This window comes from Tribolium madens, unplaced genomic scaffold (assembly GCF_015345945.1).
Source record: "Tribolium madens isolate multiple individuals breed KSU strain unplaced genomic scaffold, Tmad_KSU_1.1 Scaffold_7;HRSCAF=85;Tcas5.2_LG10, whole genome shotgun sequence".
Classification (NCBI taxonomy): domain Eukaryota; kingdom Metazoa; phylum Arthropoda; class Insecta; order Coleoptera; family Tenebrionidae; genus Tribolium; species Tribolium madens.
In genome coordinates, this window is record NW_025401050.1 from 8,983,426 (window position 1) to 8,994,508 (window position 11,083).

Genomic DNA, 11,083 nt, shown 5'->3' on the forward strand with positions numbered 1-11,083 from the left:
TTTTCGTAGATATCGTTTGCGAAAAAAAAACATTTTTTTTTAATATTTAATTCAAAATTTAAAACAGAACCAATTAGTTCAATAACTTCAATTAATGAACTATTTTCTTAAATTGCAAAACGTCCCCTCTACTATTAGATATTGTACTGACTTTTGAGCTGGTGCAAGACCAAAGCGTATGAACAACTAAGTTTCAACATCTAAAACATTTCAGATATTACAAAATCGCCACTTTTGTTCCATACTTTAAGTGCAAATTGATAATCCAGAGTAATACCGTACATGGAAAATGTCATCGGTTTCAAGGAATTCGCCATGAAAATTAAAAGAACCTTTTTATTTCTTTTGTCCCAAAGATACCAAGAACAATTCGTCAGAGTATCAAAAACAAGACTTGTCTAAAAACTTAAAATTCACTCAAAATCACTCTGAATTTTGTATACATTTTCACTGATTTGTTGACCAGCTGTAGAAAACATTCCAATAATTGCAGCACAAAAAACAACCACATACACTGATCGAATTTTGGTAATCGTGCTGGCAGATTCAAGAGTCTAAAATTTTTTGTAATGATAAGTAGACTAAACAATTTAGGTGATTACATAAAGGAAATTATATAGAATCGCAATAAAACCTAGAACACCTAAAATCAGAAATATCGGCATTGATACTTTCACCAAATCACAAATTTCCTTCAAACATCTGGAACAAATCGATCAAAAATTTTCTCATCTTGACTGATGGATTCACCTTTTCAAATCTGCATGATGTTTCGTACATTGGCGCAATTTTGCAAATATTTTCTTCTGGTACTTGAATCTACCAATGTCTTTATCGTGTGATAATTGAACGATTTGTTTATTGAGTAAAAAAATCTGCAAATCAATTTTTAAAATTCCGTACAATAAAAGAGCCGGCTGTCGAAGTTCAGTAAATGCCACCATGGGACCGGTGCAAAAAAAAAACAAATCCACTATGCCAGACCAATCTCCAAAATAGTCCACAGACATTCGGCAACTCAACCACCATTCCTTTAAATCGCCAAAAATTGGAAGCAGGATGATCATAGAAAACGGCAAAAGAGCACCAAAGCCATAAAGTACCATATTTGTGAATAAATATCGTTTGTTAATCTCGACTTTTATTCCTTTACCACCGAAACTTATCGGCCAAGACACAGTTTCCAACAGGTTGTTCATTTCAAAAATTCTTTTTTCCATAATAATGGAAAAAATCATGTTAACTATGATCTGCAACAAGTGTGAAATTTTTGATTCCCAATCGATAACTTACATAAAAAGAAATTATCATTGATGAACTGTATTGCAGTAGCACATTCAGGGAGAAATACTGAATCATGTAAAAACTATCCAACGCAAAAATCACCAAGTGGACTATTAGTGCAAGAACATTGCAAAGTTTCATAAATTTATGATAACCAATGTCTAGAAAAATCCATCTTATTAATATAAAAGGTCCAGCTTTTTTGAACGTTTCCACTAATGCAAAAGGGTCTGAAATTTTGAACGTTTTTATTAACACGAAAAGGTTTGAATTGGTGTCCATTTTCGCGCTCAATTGACATGTTAATCCGATGACCGTTTTTATATAAGGGTCATTTTTTAAAATTTCATAAAGCAAATAAAAGCATGTGTAGAAGTTGGAATGGTACAAGTTTTAATGTAATGATCAATAATGAGGCCTATAATGAAGGGAATAATGCCCTAGGGCATTAGAAGTTGCTACAATTTGTTTCCCAAGACATTGCATATTCATAAACTACTTCACTTATTTTTTTGTTTTATTTCTTTTCTGACTAATGATGAACAAGTAAGACACATTTTTTGTACCATAAGCGTTACTTAATGTCTATTATTACTAAAAATTTCTTTACTTGTTTTGGTCGTTTAAACTTGAATATTGAAATGAGTATTATTTGCAAGGTTATGAAAAACAGTATAAAAAACAAAACAAAATATTAAACTAAAGAGCATTAAATTAAATATTGTTTAGAATTTGTTGATTACAAAAATTTCACGTTCTAAACCAACACTAACTTTAAAGTTCCTTTAATTCGATTATGAAACTGGCCCTAAATCAAAAAAAGTAAATCATTGGTGTTAACGAAGAGTGTTGAATTAAATTTTAAAATTAATTTTAGTAGAAATTTAATTACGAGTAAAATTTCAAGGGTGCAATTTTAGGTAAAGTTTAAAATTTGACAGATTTCTAAGAAATATTTGTTATTATGAGGTATATCAACAAAATTGTAAATTTTCTATGCATATTTAATGTTTTTTGATTAAAATAAGCCAAGTAAAAAATGCATATTTTAGTGAGAATTACTAAAATGTTGCCGAAAAGACCAACAATATTCGCATTTATAAAGAATCCAGTGCGATATCCAAATAGACGGAGTAGTCATTTTGACTCATAGAAATTTGTCAAAAATAAAAATACCATTACTATGTTTCATTAATAAAAACAAAATATTTTAATATCCACGTTATCTATGAAATGTAATGTTGGTTGCTTCAAAAAAAATTCAGGCTCATTATTACTCGTGGAACAGCCTGTATTGTTAAAAGATTTTACCAAATTTTATTAGATGACAAACTTGGTAATGTAGTGAGAATATACAGGATGCGCCAGAACTCGCGCCCCAGAGAAGAACTTAGCACTTTGACTCTATTTATTTCTGTTGGAAAAATAATTTTCCAATTTTTTTGCTATAGGCTATTAAAAGAAGAAACAAGGAAGCTGTGTCCTAAATTGTAACTCTGTTCAATGTTATTTGTCGCTTTTATTGGCAAAATTTTGGTACCTTTACTAAATAATTGTAAAAAAACATATACAATATCATCAGTATCATTAAACGTCAAAAAATTTTGACAGATAGATTTTTTTAAACACTTTTTCCATGTTCCTTAAATTTTTTCTCTGGGGCGCGAGTTCTGGCGCACCTGTATAGTCTTAATTTTTTTAATTTTTTTGTTTAACAATATTTTTTATTCTAATTTTAAACCTATTCAGACAAGACTGTTGATATATTTTTTTTATGTTACCAGTTATTATCTTGATCCATCAATGAAAAGTCATTTTGGGGTGTCTTAAAACAAGGAATGTAAGGTTTTTTGGGTGCTTTTAATGTAATTATGTTTGATTTTGGATGATTTTCAACAGTTTTCCCAAGTGCTCATTTTCTGGTGGTCTATTGATTTTTGAGTATTTTTGGGCGCATAAAAAATTATAATTTTTGAAGGATTTTTTTTCGGTTGTTTACTTTTGGGAAAACATACATACAAATATACCTTTTTTGCATGGCTTGGTCCAGAAACGAAAAGCCATTAGGAATGTCTAAAAACAACGGATTTTGTAAGTTTTTTAGAGTGCTCTTGTGATAATTTTGGGTGATTTTTATCATGTACCCAATTTTTGGTGGTCTACAGATATTTGGTACTTTTGGGGTGCATAAAAATTGGTGCTTTTTTGAGGATTTTAGATCCTTTTCAGTTGTTTTCTTTTAGGAAAACAGCTAAATTTTTAGAGTTCTGCCTTGTTTTTTGAAGACGCCAAATGTCCTGGTCCAGAAATAAAAATAAAAACAAGGCATTTTGTAAGTTTTTTAGATCTTTTTCGGATGTTTACTTTTGGGAAAACACTAAATTTGTAGGACCCTTCCTTGTTTTTTCATGTGGAAATTTTTGGTGGTCTACAGATATTTGGGGGCATAAAAATTAATGCTTTTTGAGAGGTTTTAAGCCTTTTTCGGTTGTTGACTTTTGTTGTAGGATTCTGACTTGTTTTTTAAGACGCCACATGCCCTGGTCCAGAAGTAACATTCAACTGAACTTATTTTTAAACGATGGAATCTAACTAGAGAACCAAATATACAAATGCTTTTTCCTACGAAATAATAAGATAATTGAAAAATTGCTTGTTTAACAAACATTAATAAATGTCACTTGACCTTGCAATAACAAGATCCACGTGAAATTAACAAATTTACGCTTGCCACTCACCATGCAATACTAAGAGATCTCGTGTACCTCTTCCCGGTCAAAAAAATCACTTTATGCACCGGCAAACTGGCCCTCCTGTCACTTTTCGTACTTTCCTCCTTCGTCATCGCCAACAACAAATCAGTAAACCGCACATACATCAGTCTCGACCGTTTTGCTAAATTACAACTAAACAATAATTCGTTCCGTCCGCATATACCACTTAATACCTGGTTATTTGTACTTTGATTAACCAACACAATATATTATAATCACTTGGTTAAATATTTTGTCTCTTTGAAAGACTATCACAAAGGTTATCATATTTTGGCACTTACCCATTAAGGAGCGCGGGGTCAGTTGACGGTTTTACGTCTTCCAGATCTGATCCATCCTCGGTGCTGGGCGGATCTTCCACGAGAAGGGGTGCAGGGGGCTGCCTATAAACAAAACGGAAATTTTTCAATTTTTTGAGCATTTGCTTGACCAACACTAATTTATTACATGCCATTCGATTTTTAAGAACGTGTAATCGGAGTTGTGTGATTTATCATAGTTTTTAGGGAAAAGTGCAGGGATATGTGGAGGTGATTGTACATTGTTTATTGTAATTAACAGAAATTAACAGTGATTGCCATTGTTTTATGAATAAACTATGTACAATATGCCAGGGCCGTAACCAGGATTTTATTTCGGGGGGTTTCTTAAATTGAAATAAGAGAAATACAAATCAACTCACAAAAGTAACAAAAAATAAAATAAATTTTTAATACTTTTTATTGTTACAAATTTAAACAGGAGATAGAATATTCATTTTTAAAACAAAAATTTTCTATGAACATATATCGAAAAATGCTACGCAATAATAGCTTTTTGTTCAATATTTCCGAAATTATTTTAGAAAAAAATTTCAAAATTTGGTACAGATGATAACTTTTATACACCTAAACAAGTACAAAAATAAAATGTTGAAATTTTTAATTAGGGGCTTCCTAAACTAGATGGGATTAGGGTAAAAAATTTACTCTAACTATATTGCCTTGGTTTCTTGCCACTTTCAGCAACAAAATTTCATAGTTTTTCATAAAAAAAGATCTTTTGTGTTTCTCCGATACAATTTACGGATTTTTAGTAAAAATCGGTTTAAAAATTTATGTTACAGACCATAAACAGCATAAAAATTAAAAATTAAACTTGTTTTACCGTTTAGGACGCCCCTGATTAAAAATTTTGTTATTTAGCATTTGTTTAAGTGTACATTATAAAGGTACCAAATTTTGTAATTTTATCTATTCTGAAATATTAAGAAAAACCCTTTAAAAAACATACCTTTTTAGGGGGTGTAGCTCCCTTTCATAGCATTTTTCGAAACACTTTTGTCTTAAAATTAAATATTCTATCAACTATTTAAATTTGTACCTAACAATAAAAATGAAACACTGAATAATTAACACATGAAAAATTAAAATTAACTCACTAAAATAAGAAAAAAACTAAATTTTTAACACTTATAACACTATATAACAAAGTGCTCAGCATTTCGGAGGGGGTTTGAACCCCCTAATCCCCCCCTTGGGTACGGCCCTGCAATGTGCTTCAGTTGTGTTCGAAAATGTCTAGTGCTTGATTGTAGGAATTAAAAAAGTACAACAATACATACAATAGAGTTCACATTTTTAAACAAACTAAAATTTAAATTTTTTCAAGAAGGAAAAACTCTACTGTAAATATTTTGTCAAATGTGACCTTGAAGTTTTTGTAGAACTGATAAGTTCTGTGAAAATATTTTTATGTCCTACAAGATTTTTTACATCACATCACAATAATGTGATACCTGAGCGGCATGTTCCCCTACTCTTTGGTCATCAAATATCTGAAAAGAAGAGCCAATTTATTGTCGATGTCGTTTTTCATATAAAAATACAAAAATAATTGAGAAATATGACCTTGAGTATTTAATGTCTTGTTTGTTAAATACACGTAAATAAGGAAAACAACTTTGAGAATTATAATATTTAACCTGTTATACAGGGTGAATATAAAGTATGGACCCAATGATTTTTTTTAATTATTTGCCTCCAAAAAATAATAATTAATATAAATTAAAGTAACATAACCCTATTTTGAGAACGGTTGTTTTGTTTTTGAGTTATACCATTTTTTTGTCAAAATTGCAATTTGTGTAATAATCATGAGAAAAACGGTTTTACAGTGGTTTGCCATTGAAAAAAATTAAAATTTTTGTATAAGTAAAAAATAAAAAAAAATCGAAAAATTTTATTTATGAGGAACGTTAAAATTTTATAGTACTGTTATTGTAAAGTAGCACCGTTATAACATTTGATCTNTATTTTATCATTAATCAATTAGTTGTTCCAAAAAATAAATAGTAAATAGTAAACAAAAAACGTTTGGTTCATACTTTTTATTGACCTGGTATATAGGTAATTATTAGTGAATAATCAGCTACAATAAAAAAAAAGAAAATACAAAAATACATACAATAAGGTTTACTTTAATCTGTAGATTCTGACGACCTGTACTGATAAACGAAAAACCTTTTTCAATTATTTAATTTCAATCATCCTTAAGTTTTTTCATCATTTTGGAAAAAAAAACATTTTAGAAGTCATAATACACAAAAATAGTATGCCAAATTAAAATTTTCGCCAACAGCCTCAAAAACATAAATTTTTAAATGTAGCTTACGCGCATCAAATAGTATATTACACAACAAGCACAGAACATGAAAAATAATGCACAAGTCGAAAGCCCCACGAGTGCGTCCGACACTTCCCAGAGAGTTTTATACACTATTTTTCAATCAAAAAAAAATAATGGCCAGATGTGAGAGTTTTTGTAACAATATAACATAAAAACCCATGGAAATAAAAGTTATAACCGTGCGTTATAATAACGTACGAATTTTTGACAGATGAATGAAATTGTCAACTTTTATGCCTACACAATTGTTTGAAATTGACATCTTTCTTCTAGTGTCGTAAGAAAAAAGTTTTTTGCTATTTCGGTGTCACAATGAACGTTTTGTGCAATTGAAAACAAAATGCAATTTTGTGACACTGTTTCTTGGCCACATTTTATGCAATATTTTGGCCATCACTGGCCATAGATTGTCGTTTTTAAGTAAAAAATTGTTGCAGTTCAACGTATTTCACCGAAAATAATGCAATTTAAGCTATTTTTGAGCCATTTGGGTACCGCATACAAGTGTCAAAAGTTTTAACTGTCAAATATAATAATAAATTCAATTTAAAAAAAAACAGTATAAAAACGCGTATACTGTATATACTGTAGTTACACCGACTCTAAATTTTTTAAACTAATAGGGAAAAAACGCTGGATTTTGTACTTTTTATTTTTACAACTAAATTTTTAACTTAATTAAAAAAAATAAGTTATTTTATTGAGCTATAATAAGCTTTCTATAAAACTGATGTTTTTTTTAAATATACTAGTAATGTCTTATGACTTTTATTTAGGAGAAATTATTAATGATTTATTCTAAGCATAAAAAATATCAAAATATCCATATATACAATACAACCCAGCTCACTTTGTAATGTCCACCCTCAATTATTATAAAAAATAATACCAACTGTCTTATTTTTTTCCGATTTTCTACTTCTTTCAATCCCTGAAGGAAATAAAGAAACAGAGCTTTAAATGATACATAAATTTCAATTTTCAATTCCAAATTTCAATGTCAATTTTAAATGTCCCGCCAATTGTGGAATTTTTTTGTATATCAAAGGAGCAACGTTTTTTACTAAAAAGCAACTGGGAACTAAATGATTACTAACACTAACCGTGATATTATTACAAACCGAAAAAAATTACATACAGGGAGAGTAGATTGATGTTGATAGCTTTACAATTAGTAAGGTTATGTGTTGTTATTTCACATCCTTTATTTACCAAGGGTCATACAATTTTAATATTAACAAACTAACTAAAAAAGTATTGAGGGTCATTTTTTTAACAAAACCGACGCTCTTTTTGCATTTGACACTTATTTCATAAATTTCATAAAATAGTAGATATAGGAAAACTTCACTTCGCCTCACATTTTAACTGACCTCGAGTTTCGCTCTCGGCTGCAAGAACGCTCTTCCTTACTCAGTATGTAATATACTATTTATCAACTTAAAATTCAACATATATTCTGCTAACATATCCCACCGGATTTTAATTAGTAGAAATATTAATAACTTAAGGATAATTAATAATTTTTGACAAAATTTCACAAACTTTTTTCTAAGCAGTGTTGATATATTTTTTTTCTTGTTCGATATACTAATTATAATAATAACATATCTGAAAAGAAAAGTTATTGCAACGTTGTGCTTTATTGTTGTTTAAAACAAGAAATATGTAATTTATTTGCTGCGCTAATTACGACCTCTTTAAATTAATCTCATTTGAGTTTATTGCGACAATTAAGTACCATAATTACCATTTAGCATTTACATGTTTTGTTCATTACTATCCACAGCAGTTATACCAACCTTACGTTACGACAAATAGTATTGAACTTGATTACAGGTGATTTAATAGTTACGTTAATGACAGGAAATTTAGTTATACTTATGAGAGCATCCACGAATCTTATTTTTGGGCCCACCTCATGTCATTCATATTGAACGTTGTACAGCACCGGCTTTGAAAAATTCCCAGTCACACAAACCGGCGCAAAACGACTGAAGAAGCCATAATTAGGTAAGTCGAAATCTCGCACAAAAATAGTTTCATTTCAGAAAATACGTGACCGAAATACTGAGAGTTATTTTTACAAAGTTGGTCGAAGGGACACTAATAACGCACTGACGAGCTCATGTTGGATCTAATTGGATAATAGCCGCGTTTGAATCCCAACAATCCAAGGTTCATAAGAAGGATAATAAACGTTTTTTGTGGCACAACTTCGCTGAATGTAAATAGAGTGGGCGGATTCTCGAGTTTGATTGTTTGTCTTTTGAGAAATAACGAGCAAATGAAAGAGGACGACACAAAGGAAATGAGAAATGTTTTCGCGTTATTTGCCAGAGAAAATGTTTGAGTTGGAAAGCGTTTCACTATTTGGTCGATTTTGATAACCTTTCAAGGTAATTTGTTAATTTGAGTGATGACTACAATATTATGATGAGCTTTTCTGCACTATACTATGATTAAAAGTTTTTTTACTTAAATGAAATACATTCTCAATCAAAATTAGTGATTGTGCCCAACCGCAAATTAATTTTTGATTGTGTGGGTTTAATATTTTTAAAAATAGTTTCTGTATTATTGGTTGCCTACATCACTGTAAAGCAATATCGACCACACATAATTGGAATTAAAGAAAACCAACTTTCTGAAGGACTTATCAAATATTAATTATAAATAAACTATAGCTACCTTGAAAGGAAAGATTTATAAACTTTTTGCCTTAATTATTAAAAACTCTCAAAAGTGTGACAACCGTTTTTGTTGATAAAATGTGAAATTAAGGTATGTTTAATTTTTCTAACAAAAGCCTTTTTTATTTAAAATCGTTAAAAATTTTAGGTGCGCACTTTTAGGTGGTTATTTTTTTTCTATTGTTATCCATTTATGGTTCCTAAGCACAACTAAAATATACCAGGTGAATCAAAAGTAAAAATTAATTGATGAACGATAAAGTACTTTAAAGATATGATGTTTTATCAAGAATAAAATTTTTCGAAAATTTCTTTTGTTCTTGAGTTCTACAAAAAAAATATTTTTTTAAATAGCAACCCACTATAAAACTATTTTTCTCATAAAGGTTATGATCTAAGAATTACAACTATCTACTTCATATTTAATTTTTTTTATAAATTGCAATTTTGACTAAAAAAAGTCGCATAACTCAAAAACAAGACAAAATTTCGTTCTCAAAATACGATCCCATTTATTATTTTGAAAAATGATTTAAAAAAAACGGCTTGGTGCCATACTTTATATTCAGCCTGTACATTAAGATAGGGGTTTTATAAGAATCACGGGACGAGCGTAGCGAGGGCAAAACCTACCTAACCTCAAAAGTCTCGAAAGTAGCAGTAGGTACGTACATACCTTTTATTTTACTTTGTCCTATAACCTAACTACTATAATCACAATGTTAATTCTGAATATTTTAATTAATTAATTAATTTGGTTAATTAAACCAAACACAGCAAACAGTTCATATTTTACTAATTTGATTTGCGTTAGGCCGATTGACACTGACAGTTCGATGGAGAAACGGTAAGGTCGCCAACATTATAAGACTAAATTTCCCTCTTTTTAGTATAATTTTTATAGCACTGTTTTGTTCAGTACGAACGCAAAGTAGAAACAATGTTTTACAAAAATCTAACAAAAACAATGTTATTAGCGTGGATTATGGATTAAATTCTTGAATTTCATGATTATGAAAAATTCTATGTAAATGCTTCGATTACCAATAGAAACATTGAAATATACAGGATGAGACAAAAAATTATATAACAAAAATATGGCACATGATCAATGTTATCGTTGTTGTTAAACTATTTTAAATTAAATTGTACTGTAAATAGTATACCTATTACAATTCAGACAAAAAATATTTGCCAGAGCCCAAGAGGTAAGGAAGGACATTCCCAGCGAGGTTTAAGGTTTCTTTAAGTAATAAAATATCTGTTTTCCTGTCAAAGTTGATTGACGTTGCTATTCAAGCTATTTGATGAACTCGTAGCCTTGGTAATCTTTCATAAAGTGGTTCCCGACCACGGAATGTAATGACAAGTTTCCCGCCTTGCAAAAGATTAACAATCGGATTACTGCAGTTATTAAAATTGTGATTTTTTTTTATATTTTATAACTTTATTATTAATAAAGATGACATTTTAACATTTCCAACGGTTTTTTTGTTACCCATTCTATGTTGTTTTTTACTAAAATGATTCTGAAATATTTAATTGAATTATAATTTTTACTAAATACACAGAGTAGCAAAAATATATGACTTATTAAGTACTTGAGACATTATTGGTTATTAAAAAAAAATAATGAAAATAGATTAAGGCAAGTTAACCCCAATA

General features: G+C 29.6%; 2 protein-coding genes across 3 annotated transcripts in view; both read right to left on the reverse strand.

The window, feature by feature from the left end:
* The window catches only part of LOC123009974, a 75,367-nt gene that overhangs the window by 57,991 nt on the left and 6,293 nt on the right, over positions 1–11,083 (reverse strand). Inside the window, exon 3 of one of the 2 annotated variants that reach the window (XM_044406571.1) lies at positions 4,340–4,441. In XM_044406571.1, the coding sequence (XP_044262506.1) occupies positions 4,340–4,441 (102 nt within the window). Of the gene's footprint in view, positions 1–4,022; positions 4,164–4,339; positions 4,442–11,083 lie in introns of those variants that run through there. The other variant, XM_044406572.1, reaches the window with a different exon arrangement.
* Positions 201–1,238, reverse strand: LOC123009977. Its single transcript, XM_044406574.1, has 4 exons — positions 751–1,238; positions 603–702; positions 444–554; positions 201–398 (listed from the first exon to the last, which is right to left on the reverse strand). Exons 1-4 carry the CDS (start codon positions 1,236–1,238, stop codon positions 201–203), a joined length of 897 nt encoding a protein of 298 aa, XP_044262509.1.

What these genes read in the sequence shown, in the direction of transcription:
- LOC123009977 (XM_044406574.1), bottom strand. Translation starts at nt 1,238, where the DNA reads ATGATTTTTTCCATTATTATGGAAAAAAGAATTTTTGAAATGAACAAC. An exon ending in TTCTATATAATTTCCTTTAT is followed by an intron (nt 555 to 602) that starts GTAATCACCTAA and finishes AAAAAATTTTAG; the next exon opens with ACTCTTGAATCTGCCAGCAC. An exon ending in GTCAACAAATCAGTGAAAAT is followed by an intron (nt 399 to 443) that starts GTATACAAAATT and finishes TTAAGTTTTTAG; the next exon opens with ACAAGTCTTGTTTTTGATAC.